The following is a 17,676-nucleotide window of genomic DNA, read 5'->3' on the forward strand; positions in this document are numbered from 1 at the left end:
TGTGGGGGGGAAGTTACTTGTCTGTACAGTCGTTGGAGGCGGCTCTCCCCGGAGACCTCTCCCCGTAATCTCGGCCGACCTTCCCGGTCCGTCTAACATTGGTGGCCAGCGACGGGATCCGAATCACCGCATAACGTACAGAGAGTAGCTCACCCCACAACGAACCACAATGACAACTAAAGAAAGCGGATCAACTGAGAAGTTCCAAAGGGAAAAACTAGAGGAATACAGTCATCGTGAACTAAAGCAGTTCTGCATCGAACTAGGTATCGCTACCACCGGACTAAGCACCAAGGACGATTTTAAGCATGCCCTAGAATCTTGGGCAGAGACCAGGGATGCCGAAGCCCCTGAGCAAAGCACCGCGAACAAAACAAGCACGGCCCCTGAAGGGCAAAGAACCGGTCTCTCGCAAGACGAAATCCAAGAAAGAGAAAGAACCCGACTACACGAGCTAGAAATGGCCCGACTCAAGATGGACGTAGAACTCAAATTGGCCGAACAAAAAATCAACTTAGAGCACCTACGTCTCCGAGAAGAAAGAGAGGAGAAACAGAGACAAAGAGAGCTCGAGGAAAAGAAACTGGCGTACGAGCACGAACGGAACCTAGCCGAGATCAACCTGCGCAAACAGAATAAAGAGTTAGGGGTGCCCGAGAGACCGCACACCCCAGGGACCACGGAAAAAAAGGTACACATCCCCAAGGATGTGGTCCGAGAATATTTTCGAGAAGACGACATCCAGCAATGGTTTAAGGCCTATGAAATCGCTATGACTGCACACCGGATCGATAGAAACGATTGGGGAGCCGGCCTATGGGGCAGATTCCTCAATGAGGGCCGCGATACCCTGTTACAACTCCCAGACCACCAGATGACCTCCTACGACCATATGAAAGCGGCCCTCCTCACCCGCTATGGCCTCACGCCCGAGATGTACCGTCAGAGGTTCCGAGACTGCACACGCATCCCGGGTACAACTTGGGTAGACTATGTCACGTACTTTAGCCGAGCTTTCGAAGGCTGGATCAAAGGAAACAACGTCACAACCTACGAGCAGCTGTTCAATCTGATGGTATGGGAGCATCTGTCCAACAATTGCTTCATTGAACTACGTCAACACCTCCTCAACAGCAAGTTAACCGATCCCCGGCAGCTCGCAGCCGAAGCTGACCGGTGGGAGATCACCAGAGTGGGCCGGAAGGGTCCTACGAGCAGAGCAGGAACAACAATGGTCACTACCGACCCAGAGGAGGAGGAGGGGGCCAAGGACGAGGAAGAGACAACACTCCGGCCGCCCCCGCTACCAGCACCACCCCCCCGGCCAACCGGGGCAGCACCCCGGCGCGACCGGGGTACAGAGCCAATGTCACGTGCCACCGATGCCAACGAGTCGGCCACTATGCAAACGACCCAAGCTGCCCACAGTATCAGAGTCCAAAACCCCGCCAAGTGGCCGCCGCGGCACTAGGGGAAGAACAGATCTCCGAGGAACAAGAAACAGGCGAGCAAGAGTATCAGGAGTGGGAGCCAGCCGCCATGACTCTCGCGTGCTTAGGGGGAAGAGACATGGTCCCGCGGGTCCCCCTACCCGCTAACACCCGGAAGTACAGCCAATGGGTGAGCATCAATGGACAACGGGCCGAAGCCCTTCGGGACACCGGGGCCAGTGTGACAGCCGTCCGCTGTCACCTGGTGACCCCAGAACAATATCTACCGAACATTCTCTGCCCTGTGCGATCAGCCGACAACTCGGAAAGTCTGTGTCGGATGGCCTGCGTCCCCTTTGAGTGGGGAGGGGTCTCCGGCATGTTGAAGGTGACGGTCCGAGACGACGCCCCCGTGGACTGCCTCCTCGGAAATGACCTAGAGAGCTCCCCGTGGGCAGCCGTGGAGCGAAAAGAACACTTGGGGATGTTAGGCGTCCCGGACTGGGCGTGCGTCACCACCCGGTCCATGGCCGCCCGTGCCAACCATCACCCGGAAGAACCAGAATGGCCGGCGCCACCGCCTCCGGTCGCCCCAGCCGAGACCTCCGACCATGACACCCCCCTCGAACCTGCTCAACCCTCCGACCTCGCTAACCTTGACCAGTGGGCCCAAGAGGGGGGGCCCACCCAAGAACAATTCCGCCAGGAACAGAAGACCTGTCCCTCCCTAGAGGGACTTCGCCAACAAGCGCTCGCCCAAAGCGCAGGGGATACCTCCGGAACTCATTGGGTCTACTGGGACAGTGATCTGTTGTACAGCGAGCAAAGAATCGCCGAGCTGGGGGCCAACCGAGTGCTAGTAGTGCCCCTCCGCTTTAGAGACTTTCTGCTAAACCTGGCCCACGATGTCCCCCTGGCAGGGCACCTGGGACAAGATAAGACCTACAGTCGCCTAGTGACCCACTTCTTCTGGCCAAAAATGAGAAACGATGTGCACCAGCATTGCCGATCTTGCCCCACGTGCCAAGCCAGTGGGAAGAGCGGCCGCAAACTAAAGGCCCCCTTGCAACCTTTTCCAGTAGTCACGACCCCATTTGAGAGGGTCGGAATAGACATTGTGGGACCCCTGGACCCGCGTACAAAACAAGGCCATCGCTTCATCCTGGTGCTAGTGGACCACGCCACCCGCTACCCCGAGGCTGTTCCTCTCCGGACCGTGACAGCCCCAGTGGTCGGCCGGGCCCTGATGGGGATCTTCTCCCGTGTAGGGTTCCCCCGAGAAGTCGTCAGCGACAGAGGCACGAACTTTATCTCTAAATACATGAAATCCCTCTGGCAACAGTGTGGGGTCACCTACCGATTCACGACCCCCTATCACCCCCAAGGGAACGGACTTGTTGAACGGTTCAACCGCACGCTGAAAGGGATGATCGGGGGATTGGAAGAGCCCCTCCGTCGCCAGTGGGATGTGCTGCTACCGTGCCTCCTCTTCGCCTACCGAGAGGTCCCACAGAAATCCCTAGGCTTCAGCCCATTTGAACTGCTATACGGGCACCCAGTACGGGGGCCGCTCAGCCTGATCAAGGAAGGCTGGGAGATGCCTCCGGCCAAGAACCCTCCAGATGTCTTCCGGTACCTCCTCACCCTCCGCAACCAGTCCCGGTGGTTCAGAGACCTAGCAAAAGCCAACCTAGAGGCCAGTCAAGAGGACATGAAAAAATGGTATGACCAGAACGCCTCATCCATTGAATTCGAACCGGGACAACAGGTATGGGTAATGTCCCCCACGGAGCCATGCGCTCTCCAAGACAAATGGACGGGGCCCTTCAAGGTAATCGAGCGCAAGGGCCCTGCCACCTATCTGATCGATATGGAGTCCTCCCGGAACCCACTCCGAGTTCTCCACACCAACAGACTGAAACCCCACTTTGCACGAACAGAACTCAGCCTACTGATGGCCACAGACAATGGGGTTGAAGACGACTCCGAGCCTCTCCCCGACCTCCTGCGGACCCAGGAGCAGGACGGCTCCGTGAATGGGGTCCGACTCTCGGAGACCCTCACCAGAGAACAACGCCAAGAGTGCCAAGCCCTCCTGTCACAGTTCGCCAGTCTGTTCTCCCTCACCCCAGGGGTCACTTCCTGGTGTGTGCACGATGTGGACACCGGCGACAGCCCTCCTATCCGCCACCGGGCCTACCGCGTACCTGATCGGGTACGGGCCTGCATCCAGGCGGAAGTGGCCAAAATGCTCACGCTCGGGGTCATCGAGCCCTCCGACAGTCCATGGGCCAGCCCGGTCGTACTGGTCCCCAAAGCAGCCGCCCCCGGAGCCACACCAGAACTCCGGTTCTGCGTCGACTACCGGGGCCTGAATGAAGTCACCAAAACAGACGCACACCCCATCCCCCGGGCAGATGAACTGGTCGACCGAATGGGAGCTGCCCGCTTCCTCAGCATCTTCGACCTGACAGCAGGTTATTGGCAGATCGGCCTCACCCCCCGAGCACAAGAACGTTCTGCCTTCTCCACCCCCGATGGCCACTACCATTTTACGGTCATGCCCTTCGGCATGAAGAATGCCCCAGCGACTTTCCAACGGCTCGTCAATCAGGTCCTGGCGGGGCTCGAAGGGTTCAGCGCCGCCTACCTCGACGACATCGCTGTGTACAGCCACCATTGGACCGAGCACCTTCACCACCTCCGAGCAGTGCTGCAAGCCCTTCAGCGAGCTGGCCTCACGATCAAGGCCAGCAAGTGCCAAATTGGACAAGGGTCTGTGACCTACCTCGGACACCAGGTGGGAAGCGGCCTAGTGGCCCCTCTACAGCTGAAAATTGCCGCCATCCAGAACTGGCAGCCCCCTATCACCCAAACCGAGGTACGAGCCTTCCTGGGCCTCACGGGCTATTACCGAAGGTTCGTGAAAGACTATGGTACCATAGTGGGGCCTCTCACAGAACTCACGTCAAAGAATCAGCCCAAGAAAGTGAACTGGACCTCAGAGTGTCAAACGGCATTCGAACAGTTGAAGGCCGCCATGTGTTCCGCCCCTGTGCTCCAGGCCCCCGACTACAGCCGGGAGTTCATCGTCCAGACGGATGCTTCCGACCAGGGCATTGGGGCGGTCCTGTCTCAAGTGAACACCGAAGGCCTCGATCAACCGGTGGCCTTCATCAGCCGGAGACTCCTACCACGGGAGCAACGCTGGAGCACCATAGAGAGGGAAGCCTTCGCGGTGGTATGGGCCCTCAAGAAGCTCCGGCCCTACCTTTTTGGCACCCACTTTCGGGTGCAGACCGACCACCGACCCCTGCAGTGGCTGATGCATATGCGGGGGGAAAACCCAAAGTTGCTACGCTGGTCCATCTCCCTACAAGGTATGGACTTCACAGTCGAACACCGGCCCGGGTCAGATCACGCCAACGCGGATGGCCTGTCCCGGTTTTTCCGCCTCGACGAGGAGAGTCCCCAAGAGGATGGGTAGCTCTCCCCGCCTTCAGCTGGGGGGGACGCATGTTGGACAGGCCACGTGAAGGGCCGCTCTCCCCCGGCTCGACCAGGCCAGAGCCCGGTCACGCAAGTACCACACACCACCATTTCACGTCCTCCGTCCCCTCAGGGACCCCTGCCTTCAAACATATCGACCTCATGGGCCCGATCCACTGCCGGCCCACGCGCCCAGCCTGGGCCGCCATCTTGGACACTTCATCACGAGGCCGCCTGGCCCCCGATCGACCTCAACCCTGGGCCTAGCCCGGCCTCAGACATTCCGGCACCACCCTCCACCCAGGAGGTGAGCGGGCTACTTGGCAAATCAATGGGAGAAAGAGGTGCCGATGGCTCTCCCCCGCCAAGTGCCGCTCGCCCATCACCTCCCCGGGCGCTGGCTCCACCCCCCTGCTGGGTGTCTGGACTCCCTCATCCCGGACCTCCTGACCTCCAAGTGCGAGGGTCCGGACATCAAAGCACGCCAGCCCTATAACTGGGGCAGCTCCAGAGCAGGAAGGCAGTTGTATCTTGGAGTCGAGAGACGTAAAGAGGAACTCATCCTGGACGGACTACTGGCGCTGCCGTAGCTCTGTCCTGTGTACCATCATCCTGCCTGTTGGCGCTGCCACAGCCGTCGTAACCTACAGTCTTCATCGTCGTCGGGACCTGCTGGCGTGGCCGCGGACCGTTGTAACCGTCATCTTTCCTTCATCCATCTCGGGACCTGCTTGGCTCCTCCACTGCCCGATCATCTCAACGCCGAGCTCGAGGATTGAGAGCTACTTCGTACTCATTGGTAATTAAGACTGTCCCGCTACCCCTTTCCTCAGCCAAAGACTTGAATCGAGGGGACCCCTGAGTCCAGACCTCCTTGTATCATACCATCGTAACCTAAGAATTGCATATAAAGTCTCGTTAACCTTCAGTCTTGTGTGGTGTCCGTCTGTGGGGGGGAAGTTACTTGTCTGTACAGTCGTTGGAGGCGGCTCTCCCCGGAGACCTCTCCCCGTAATCTCGGCCGACCTTCCCGGTCCGTCTAACAGTGACCTCTGAGCTAGCTGGCATACCTAATTAAGTCTAACATATTCAGTAGAGACCTAGTCGACCTCAGTCCTACGTCTAAACTTCAGTTTATGTTATTCCAATGCACAGAGCCTATTGGGAATATAGGAACTACACTACACCACTGTAAGTTTACAAAATAAAACGATTGAGTGTTGAAACTTTAAGTTAACCCAGATCTGTGACTGGTAGTGAATGTTTGACAATGTTCAGCATTCCGTAAATCATATTTTAGTGTTGCTATAGTCCCGCTAATTGGGAAGAGTATGCCCAGATGTGGGTCCCATGCTCACTGTGCCACTGTATTCAAGCTAGCCTGGCTGATGAGGGGTGATATCCCAAAACAGATTAGAGGATGCTTGTTTCTGGTCCAGGGAGGACCTGACTTGGCAGTTCGGGCTGGACTGTTCTCATTGGGGGCAGGGTGAAAACTGATATGCATATGGCTGGGTCCAAGCTGGGGTGGCATGGTGAGCAAAACAACAATGAATTTAAACCAGATCTGTGACTGGGGGTGAATGTTTGACAATGTTCAGCATTCCAGCCATCATCTTTTTGTACTGCTACACAATGACAAACACCAATAATAAGGGTAACACCGCAAGGATAGAAACAATAACATACTTGTCTGTCTTAATTTATGTCTGATAAGGAAAATAACGAATTGCTTCCGTAGTAAAACTAGTAAATATGGTCATCATGTTTTTCCCTCAAAGTGTACCATGCCTCATGAATGTTGGAGCCCGTCAGCCCTGCTTTTGCACATTAAAGATAAAGAACAAGGACTGCTCAGCCGAACAAGCAGGTGACAACCAACACTTCATGAGCCCTGATAGTGAAAGGAGGAAATCCGGACTAACTTCCAGCAGCCACTGGTATCAAATGGAACCTAAAGTAAAATCACAGATAAGAAAAGCGTGTGTTATAGACTGTTTCAGTTGACATGATGCAAGCAAGACTGGAAAATGACTTATCTATCCAACCCTGGAGGAGTTCAAAATATATGGTAATACTGCCATGTAATGTAATAAGAACAAGAACAAAAACAGATAAGGAACTATGAGCTAGATGCATCAAAGGGTTTTGCCCATTCTGTGTCTATGAGCAAATGTGTTCATGCATATGGCCCTCAAGAACTATACATTTAACAACGCAAACGATTTATTATATATTCCTAGATTTATGTCACATTCTCTAGGTCGTGGAGTTGTTCTGCTGAAGAATCATTTCATTGAATCTTAACACCACTGTCCACATAGTGCTGTACATCATGAGACAGCCTCAATGGAAATTATTTAGGGGTCGAGTGAGGTAGCAGCTGCTACTCATTGCTTGCCTTTTACAACCCCCGCTCTCAGAGGTGGAAATCGCAATGCCATAAACAGTTAGTAAGCCGTATTATCAAGAGCACTGTTAACTTTCTACAGCTTCAATGGGGATATTACACTTTCAGTTGCAGAAAATAAATAGTTAGCAGTGCATTGCATCCTCTTAAAAATACTTCAAAAAATTAGATCCATTTTTTAAAAAAAGCATAGGCATTTTCAACTCATTTTCTTATTGTGAATACATGAAAAAATGATATGTTGTAATAAACCTATCAACTCTCTGATTCAGAAGAGTGCCATACGAAACAAAGCTAACAACGATAGGGAGCAAGTCAATAACACGCTTTCTATTCAATATATGATCCATATGAATTAATACAGATGGACATGAAGAGTAGATTTTTTTTGTATCGCTTTTGTGGTTATTCTTGTGATTTAGCAATAAGTTTTCTCTTGGAGTCATATTCTAAGCTTCATTGATGTCAATTACATTGATATGGGGTGGTCAAGCACATTTGGCATCACTTATTGGGATTCAGAGTCAAAGGTCATATAGCAAGGAGGTCAAAGGTTACGATATATAAAACCGCAAATACTGAAGAACCACCTCATCGGTGAAGAAAATTATGTTTTAAAAAAACGTGAGCCAGACAGAATAAATTATATTTGATTTTATCAAAGAGCGTGTGGAGATTAGATACATGTAATAGAATATGAATGACAACTCAAACAGAATCGGGATGTGTCAGGATATAGGCCCAGGAAACAAAATAAAAGTGGCCACACAAGCTAATCAGGTAATTAAAAAAAAGTGGCCCCTGTTTTCAAATTGTTTTGAACTTGCAAAGACACGCTGTATAAGTGTTTTGTAAGACACTGAAGACTGTACGGACTTGAGCTTGGTGCAGGCAATGTTTTTAATAGCAGGGAAAACTACTGTAAAAACCTGCCCAGCAGACCATAAAACTGGCCCAGAAACAACCCAAATATGGTCCAGATTCTGACCTGTCACATCAACCTATCGGGCACTTCCTGGTTGTCTTACGGCCCTATACACGAATAACGGGGAGAGCTATTTACAATATGAAGAACATGGGGTGCCATTTTAGACACAGGGGCGCAACATTAAATATTCACACACACACAACGCGGAAACGCAAAGGATTCACAGTCATGCTATTGTTCAGGTATAGATAGTACTGCCATGCAACTTCCTATCCTCTAGGGATCTAGAAAGATTTGGAAATAAAAATCAAACACAGAAGGCAGAATTACCTAAGAAATGTCCCTTCGGTCGGTTTTAATAGAAAGGAAAACTTTTCTCGGTGGCCGTTGAGAAAGGGACTAGGGATTCGCACGGGCGCGTCTTCCAGCCTTTGGGAAGCTACAGCACTTTGCCCACAGACAGGGCAGCAGTCGGGCACGTAGGCGCAGTAAATGTCCTTTTTACAGTGCCTTAGCATGATTATCCCTTGTTCCAAATCTGCAGGTTGCATCCTTCCAGGGGCTTTTGTTGACAGCAGAGCAACAAGGAGGAGAGTAACAACACTTCCTTTACTTCTCACTGGAAGAGAAGTTGCGTTTGTAACAGGATCGGTGTTTCTGTTGCAAGAAATCGTTCACCTGCTCTGTCCTTCAGACTGACAGCAGCTGCGACCAACCACTGTAAAGAAAACTAGCGCAAAGCTTAGCAGGGCGTGCCGGGTTTTTAAAGAACCCATCTTTATGTTATAATCGTTCCAAAAAAGCGTAACTTGATATGCCGTAAAAAATACAAAATTCTACCCCAGAACAGAAGCCCTGCTTTCTAGTAGCACGGTGCCTAATCAACACACAAGTCAGTGTGAACGCTATGTTCATTAATTAGCTAAATAATATTAACATTTCCGATGAAATAGCCCTTTACTAGCTTGAATGTTCGGGTGGAGTGCTACTATTGTATTTGGCCATCTTCTCAGTCAGAATTTATGTTGGTTTCTAATTGAGCTGTAAGAGTATTAAGTATACATTAGCACGTGCCGCAAAACAGCCACCTGTTGGGTGACATGCAGTGGCGCGTGTCACAGGACCCGCCTAGTTTCTTCCCCTTCCGGCTGCGGAACCATAGACAACGAGTCACGATTCCCAGCCGGGCCTTAAGGAAAGTAGGACGCGCTGTCCCTGTGACGCACGTGACAGCAGCAGTGAATGGGCGGGGCTTGCGCACAAAGGAGCGAGAGGAACACAACACAGGAATAAAGAAACAGGAAAAGAGCTGGGGAAGGGAATTCATGCCGCACCGCATCAGACCAACACAAGCAGCAGCACAACCACAATGAGCGGCATTAGGAGCAGCACGAGAGAGGTCACCTGCAGGTCAGTCTGCCAGAGGAGTAGCTGGGAGGCACAAGCGTAACATCTGCAGAGCTCCTATAACCAGCAGCAGTCAGTGAGTGTTACTGTTAGGAAGTCAGACGGGTCACTCTTTGGGTCACGAAGCTATCTCTGCCTTGTCTGACTAGTGGAGTAGAAATGATAAGGTCATGAGAAGCATGCTATAACCGTTGTGGTTCAGCGCCTATCCCCCTAAGGATGAACTCGCTGCATTGCAATGTTATCAGATTCATACCCTGTCCACCGTGCAGAGTCTACCACCAAGTATTGTGTTACTAGATTTTTAAAACTAAAACTCGGGACAGACCACAGACTTGAAGAGAGCAATAAATGGTGCGTGTAACAAATGGTGAAGAAACACTAGAACGACAGCCCCCCCATGACATGACAAAAGAGCCAAATTGGCAAGACCCTAGACGTACATGACAGACTAGATTTAAAAAAAAGAACACCTCATCAGAAGTTGTGTGCTTTGTTGTAGTTTAGAAAAATGTGAGCATCCTTAGAATACCATAAAACATATTAAGCAAACCATCTCAAGTTGTTCCATGTTTCTTATGAGTAAGTCTGCCAGTTTTAAATATTTACTGATTATTACAGATAAATACAGGCAGAAAACAATGTGTGTTTTCTGTCTGTATTTATTTTTGAAAGAGGAAACCTACAAAAAATGGTGTTTCTTTGGATTACTCTGATGCTGTCCTTCAATAATTCCTGATCAACAGCTGAGCAGATAGAATGGAGAGTTAAAAAAAAAACAGGATGAGATTTACTTAAATACAGGCACATGTTAACATATATTTGTATATCATTTTGATGAGTGAGAAACCAAAGTTATTCTTGTTCCCGGGCATTGTGCCTTTAATATGCCATTAAATGTGACATAAGGGGTTTAGAGACCTACCATTTACTCCCAAATACATGTGGTTTGCAAGAGAGCATGCCACCATTTCTGTCTGCTAAAAGAGGCTCTGCCATTTCCCCCATACTTTCACCTAATCAGTTTAATTGTCTCTGTGATAGTGTCTTGCTTGGATTATTTCAATAGCTTGTACTCTAATCTCTGTAGCCTATGTCTCTCAACATTCCAGAGTGCTCAAAACGATGCAGGTCAGGTGTTGTTTGGCTTGAAACTCCACAGTCCCAGCACACTAGTTCTAAAATTCAATCACTGGCTTCCATTAAAGAAATGGACAACTTTTAAAGCCTGTTGCTTCACAGAACTATCGAGAAAAATTATTTGTCTTTTACAATAGATCAGTAGCCTTAGGTGCTAACCCATGCCTTTTAATGACTCGATTGATTAGATACAAGAGATAAGGCGATTAAGCTAATCATGTTCAGGGCTACTCCCTATAGAGCCTTATGGCCTTACATTTCGAACAAGAAAATTAAGGAGATTTTTTAAAGACTCATTTCTACCACCATGCATTTGGATAATCTCTTCTACCCAAAAGCCTTCTTCAGTTGAACTAAGTATTGCCTCGCCACACGCCTAAAACTGGCATTGCTTTCACCACCTAGGTTTGTAGGACTCCTACTGATTAGCAAGCCTTTATCAGCAAGTTGGGAACATGTTATATGATGGTAATCTACCAGCACACTCCATACTTGCTGTATGACAACTGGTTCTGTACCACCCTTGTGGTTTGGAAATGTACTCTATTGTAACATGTCGCCCCCACTAATGCTAAGTGTAGGGTTGTAAGAAACATAAAAAAATACAGTAAAATAAGATATTATTGTTAGACCAGAAATACATAAGGCAAAATCAGAGACTGATTTTTCAGAAATGAAAATGTCCTTCGTCTTTTGAGGGACACTCTATTGAGTGCCTGAATTTCAATACCAGCACATCTTCTCTCAGAAAAAGTTGCAATAGATTGCTCCAGTTAACATTTACGACCCTTGTACTGGCTGTAAGTTGTACAGTTGTGTTATATGTTTTTGAGAGCTGCATGGCAGAGGTGAACATGAAACACATTGTCTGATGTTCGTCTAAGTATGTTTTCAGAGCAGATTTCTGATTTGAGTGCTCTAATGTTTGCACTTGTACTGGAGTTTGCGTGAATGCTACGTTCACTTTCATCGAGGTAATATTCTAGTGTCCACTCTTGGCATTTGGTTAAAGGTGAACTCGTATATTTAAAAATGTCAGCAATGTTTGTGGTATTCCGAGTCATTGTAGGTTAGTGAATTTTAACTTTTAAACAAGCGTTCGAAAGAGTTCTCATTTGTTCTTCAGACTTTTGACCATAGTGCCAACTTTATCTAGTCAGTATAGCTTTATTCGATTTTGGTTTAAAAATCATAAAAGCGTACAGTTAAAAATCAGTTATAGCTAAAAAACATACATACAATAACACATAATAATATCTACAAGTTAAAAACTTTTGCCCAACCTATGGGGATAAATATCTTCACTATAGCGTACTTTTCACAGGTTAAGATTAAATCAAACAGCAATTAATAGGGGTTCTAATACTTACGACTATAAAACAATGATTCCTGTCGGGTATGAGTGGGAAAGCTACGGCCGCTCGATGCATGGAGTCCTCTGCCCATTAACATGTTGCACCCTACCTTTAGACTAGATGCGGGGATGCACGGCATTCTAGGATAAAAATCATGCAAATCCCAGACGGAGATTGGGCCGTTTCCCACTTGGGGTGCACAGGTACGCAGGTACGGGACAATGTGTCTCTGCCTAAATCTAACAAGTACTAGGTCACCAGCGATATCTTTTGAGAGGGAACCCAACCAACCCACCCTTCTAACACTCATTATTGTACCCAGGAGGTTAGGTGGCAGGGGTCTGCTTTTTGTCAGCCAAAATTTGACCTTGTTCAGCAGGTCATGTTGTCTCTCGGTTTTCCCAGGTGTAAGTGCTGGTACTCCCGCGAGGACACACACAAAAAGGAGCAGCCTCCGGTGGGAGTTGGATAGGAGTAACTTTATTATACTGTGCTCTAGGAGCAGTAAGCTGCGGCAAAACGGGTTTAAAAGAAGTTTTGCGAGCTATTGGGGCTGGTGCGTTAGGGACTATTGATTGGGTTGGAACCATTTTGTCTTGCGTAATTGGCTTGGGGTCTTTGGGGGTAGAAGGTGGGTGGGAACAATTAGGTGTTACAAAGCATTTATTGGCTAGCAAGTTAGACTTGATGGTTTCCTATTCCAGTCAGCCTGTCCCCTAGTGTGGTTATTTTTTCTATTAGTGGTGATATAATAGAGCTGACCAGTTGTTCAATAAGGGATAATAGATCCAGCTGTGTAGGGGATGCTAGAACGGCTAATTTCTCGACAGCCTCTGGAGACGTGGAAGAATTATTGACTGGAACTGTGGGGCTTAAGCACAATTTTTACAGTTTTGATTGGTTCCCTGTGTAATTAACCCCACTACGTTTCTTTTTAGCAGATGAGAACTGGGGGAATGCAGTCCTTTGGGTGTTTTCAATGTAGGCCTTTTTGGATGATGGGAGGGGTTGCAGGGGGCTATCAGTATCGGGTAAGCTTTCGGCCCGAAGCAGTGATTCCACTAAGACATGTTTGGTTTTACACAGGGTGTTTAACTCATCCAACCACGAAAAAGCTTGCTCTGTGTCTACTGTTTGTGAGGGCAATCGCTTGGACCATCTACTATGTGTTGGCTGGGGAAATACGCCTTTATCCACTTCTCTAGCAATGGACAATGTTGTACTATTTATGTTATCCCCCTTGCGAGTCATAGTGTGGTTTGGGTGTAACAGAATAGTTATCAACAAATCATGAAGAACGGAAGAGAAAATGTCCTCGGAGAAAGGCAAAGTCAATAAGTGGAGAACCAAAAGGATGCAGGTATATTTCTTTACCTCCTCTTAACAGAGATCCTAGGGGGGTAGCCCCGTCCCGTCCTCCTCGGGCCACAGAGGGCCCGCCCTTTGCCCGGGCTTCGCCCGGCGCCGACCAGCATGCGATCCCGCAACGCGGGTACTGGAGTCCTTTAGAAGCGCCTCCTGGTGCCGGAAATCCGTGTGGCGGCGTGTTCCGCCGCTAGGGCATCTGGGTACTGTAGTTCCCGGGTCGATTACGCCCCCCTCGCACTGCGGCCGCTGGTCTGGGCTTGTGGAGGGGAGCACTGGGGCGTTGGAGCTGTGCTGGTCTGGTCACCGAGGTATGCCCCCCAAAGGTTTTCGATTCCCCAATGTTTGTGATATTCCAAGTCATTGTAGGTTAGTGAATTTTAACTTTTAAACAAGCATTCAAGAGAGTTCTCATTTGTTCTTCAGACTTTTGACCATAGTGCCAACTTTATCTAGTCGTTATGAAATGTTTGGTAGTCATCTCTCTAGTGAAATGTTTTTACGGGTTTACAGGTAGGTGAAGTTAAATAAGAAGAATATTTTCTTTCAGAATATTACAACCTAAACATAGTACAGTGTGAGATGTCCGTTAAATATATTGTCTTGGTTCAAGCTGACTTGATATTCATTTTCATGAATAGAAAGGCTTTAACAAAGTCTCGTAACAAGTATCTGTTTATTAATATTTGTGTATATGTCACAGTAGCCACATTAGCTACCAAAGGGAACTGGTCACGAGCTGACCATGGTCCGTGGGGCTGATTGGTTTCATCATTCACGTTCATCCAACTGTGTACACTGGGCTATTTTCATCTATTGAAATGTAGTGTCAAGTTTTCTGAGGTGTCACTATTAATGACAAAATGTCTTAATAAGATGCACATTTTCATAATTTTTTAGTTGTAGAAGGATAAGTTATACATTGTTGGATTGTACTGGTATATGTATGTAGGAGAATATCTTATATAGAACATACATATTATACATAGTGCAGATCGTCCATTTAAATTGGCCATGGAGGCACAGATACATGTGAATTGGTAATGCATCTGTCTATTGCCTACTTTAAACAATAATGTGTTTAACCTGATAGAGTGGAGACACTATAATGTGTATCTGCAGTATTATGAGAAAGGAGCACCACTGGTTTTGACTGAAAGTCATATCCAGGTATTCCTGTCCATTGCAACTTGCTCTCACTGCTTTATTTATTTATTTATTTATTTTTGACATTTGTAGAGCGCACTGTTACCATACGGTGTCCTGGCGATGTCTTGATAACTCCTATAGCTAATCCCCGGGTTAGGTTACAAACAGCCATGTTTTTAGACCTCTGCGAAAGGTCATCAACTCGGGGGACAATCGGGAGTGCCACCGGAAGAGCATTCCAGGCCACCGCAGCCCCTTGGCTAAAACTCCTGCCTCCCCAGCACACTTTCCTGGTGCGTGGGGTATTAATCAGTCCTAGTGTAGCTGACCTCGGAGCTCTACCTGGTTTGTACCAATGAAAGTATTGACCAAGGAATGATGGACCTATGCCATGGACTGCCTTGAAAACAATGCACATGCTCTTAAATAGGATCCGCTTCCGTACTGGTAGCCAATGCAGCTTCACAAGTTGGTGCGAGATGGAAGCAAACTTGGGCAAGCCTGTGAGAAGACGAGCTGCTGCATTCTGTAATATCTGTAACTTATCTAGTACTCCTTGCTGGGCTTCAAGGAGTAAACTGTTACAGTAGTCTAAACGTGAAAGCACCAGGGCCGTCACCACTGTTTTTTTGCAGTCCGCTTTCTATATAAGGGCTTTGGTCAACGTAGCCCTGGGAGACTAAGAGACTGGGACCCCCTGTCATTGTCTGTTTAATTGTCATGTAGAGTTTGAAAGGGAAGTGTAGTGCCTGTCAACTGTCAGAGTTTTGATGTATAGCCATAAGCCTTCTTCTAGATCAGGGATCTCCAATCTTTTCTGGAGTAAGAGCTACTGTTAACTGCAAATCATCTTGTGCTACTGATATTATTAGTGTTGTAATAGTTAGCAAGTCGGACAAGGTTGCATTAGTGGACATCAGTAATCACGTCAGTGCATGAGGCAGAGTTGCCAGTTGTAATGTGAAACGACTTTGCCAATTTGGAATACCTTTATGTGGGTAATAGCATTGATGCAATGTTCCTGGCTCCAAGATAATAATGTCCGTGTTACGTTTCGTTAGTGCCACGACTAATCACTGAAATATCCGCTTTAAATATATTTTGGCAATAGAACACTTTTCCCCAAGCATCAGTGTATGAGTTTTAAAAATACACACATTTTCATCTCAAATAAACACTTTTCTATTTTGGTTTGCATCTATTAATTCAGCTGAGAAAAAACGTCTCCTTTAATAGACTGGACTGCAAACAGGAGAGCTAATTTCAGGTAGACAGAGAGCTACCAGTAGCTCATGAGTTACTCGTTGGAGAATCCTGTTCTAGATTGATATCCGTGTAAAATGATGCATACTGTAAAACCTGCTATTTCAGTTTTTGGATGTCATTGATATGGTAACCCTTGGGCCCTATTAATCAACTCTCACTTTGCTGTCAGAGAAGAAAAGTGCTTAAAGCTTGTGTTCGAGCTCTCCATAAGAACTCATGTCTACTTTATTAGAGACAGAGACAATATTATGTTATATATGTTTGCTTCATTCTGTATGACTGAACTTCCTTTCTAGGTCTTGCCTAGGCAGTTCTTCCGCTGTCTCTTCCAGACATGCTGTATTCAGGATGTGGTACCAAAGGGGATAATGGACGGAGCGTTTGAGCAAATCAAGCACTCACCCCCAGCCAACTGATCTGGGTTTAATCCATCATCATTCTTTAGCTCACTTCACCACCCCAGTTCAGACATGGCCATCTGCAAATCAGTCTGACCCTGTGCCTCATGGGAACAGTCCAGCCCGAACTGCCAAGCCATGCCTTCCCTCATTCCCTCGTCCATCATCCCCTTTTGTATCGCTTTGTTCGCCCTAAGTTGGCAGGGTATGCTCAGACGTGAGCCTGAACTGCCAAGCCATGTCTTCCCTGTACCGGAAACAAGCATCTTGGGACTGGTTTTTGGCTATTCAGCCGTCATCAGCCAGGCTAGCTTGAATCCAGTGGCAAAGTGAGCAAGGGACCCAAGTCTGGGCATACCCTGCCAACTTAGGGCGAACAAAGCGATACCAAAGGGGATGATAGACGGAGCATTTTAGCAAATCAAACATTCACCCCCAGTCAACTGATCTGGGTTTAATCCATCATCATTCTTTAGCTCACTCCACCAACGCAGTTCAGACATGGCCATATGCAAAGCAGTCCGACCCTGTGACTCATGGGAACAGTCCAGTCCGAACTGCCAAGCCATGTCTTCCCTGGACCGGAAACAAGCATCCCGGGACCGGTTTCTGGCTATTCAGCCATCATCAGCCAGGCTAGCTTGAATCCAGTGGCAAAGTGAGCAAGGGACCCACGTCTGGGCATACCCTGCCAACTTAGGGCAGGGTATGCCCAGATGTGGGTCCCGTGCTCACTACGCCACTGGAGTCAAGCTATCCTGGCTGATGACGGCTGATTGCCAGAAACCGGTCCTAGGATGCTTGATTCCGGTCCAGGGAAGACATGGCTTGGCAGTTCGGGCTGGACTGTTCCCTTGAGGCACAGGGTCAAGACTGATTTGCATATGGCCATGTCTAAACTGGGGTGGCGTGGTGAGCAAAATAACGATGGATTAAACCCCAATCGGTGACTGGGGGTGAATGTTTTGCCAATGTGCAACATTCCATCCATCATCTTGTGTGTGGTATTCAGGATGTGGGCATAAACCTCTGGCCACTTTCTGCCCATCTTTTTTTAATTGGCTCCTGTCCCTGTCGTTTGTAAAGGGTGGCTTTTCATTGGTCAATAGGCTTAGTTGTCCCTCCTTGGTACTGCCTTGTCTCTTCTTGTAACTTCCCAAGAGGACTCCCCAGCCCCCCCGTCAGTGCTTAATTTGAGCAGTTGCTTCTCAGCACCTGCACTTCTTTCACAGAGCTGGGGCTACAATTTCTGAACCTGCAGGTGGTTTTCTCAATATTAATTGTTCAATTCAAAATAAAAAGAATGTCATACATTGTTTGCGCTATATAAAACTTTATA

At 48.2% G+C, this 17,676-nt stretch overlaps 2 protein-coding genes across 3 annotated transcripts in view; one reads left to right on the top strand and one right to left on the bottom strand.

Annotated features, from left to right (window-relative positions):
* MKRN2OS (MKRN2 opposite strand) overlaps nt 1-8,957 on the bottom strand; it is a 107,601-nt gene extending 98,644 nt beyond the window's left edge. Inside the window, exon 1 of the mRNA XM_086938965.1 lies at nt 8,588-8,957. Coding sequence (XP_086795091.1) covers nt 8,588-8,808 — 221 coding nt within the window. The 5' untranslated portion in view covers nt 8,809-8,957. The remainder of the gene's footprint in view (nt 1-8,587) is intronic.
* Nucleotides 8,958-9,482: 525 nt separating this feature from the next.
* The window catches only part of MKRN2 (makorin ring finger protein 2), a 158,808-nt gene continuing 150,614 nt past the window's right edge, over nt 9,483-17,676 (top strand). Inside the window, exon 1 of one of the 2 annotated variants that reach the window (XM_086938966.1) lies at nt 9,483-9,667. In XM_086938966.1, coding sequence (XP_086795092.1) covers nt 9,627-9,667 — 41 coding nt within the window. In that variant the 5' untranslated portion in view covers nt 9,483-9,626. Of the gene's footprint in view, nt 9,741-17,676 lie in introns of both variants that reach the window. The other variant, XM_086938967.1, reaches the window with a different exon arrangement.

The sequence above is a fragment of the Lissotriton vulgaris genome, chromosome 9 (genome assembly GCF_964263255.1).
Source record: "Lissotriton vulgaris chromosome 9, aLisVul1.2, whole genome shotgun sequence".
Classification (NCBI taxonomy): Eukaryota; Metazoa; Chordata; class Amphibia; order Caudata; family Salamandridae; genus Lissotriton; species Lissotriton vulgaris.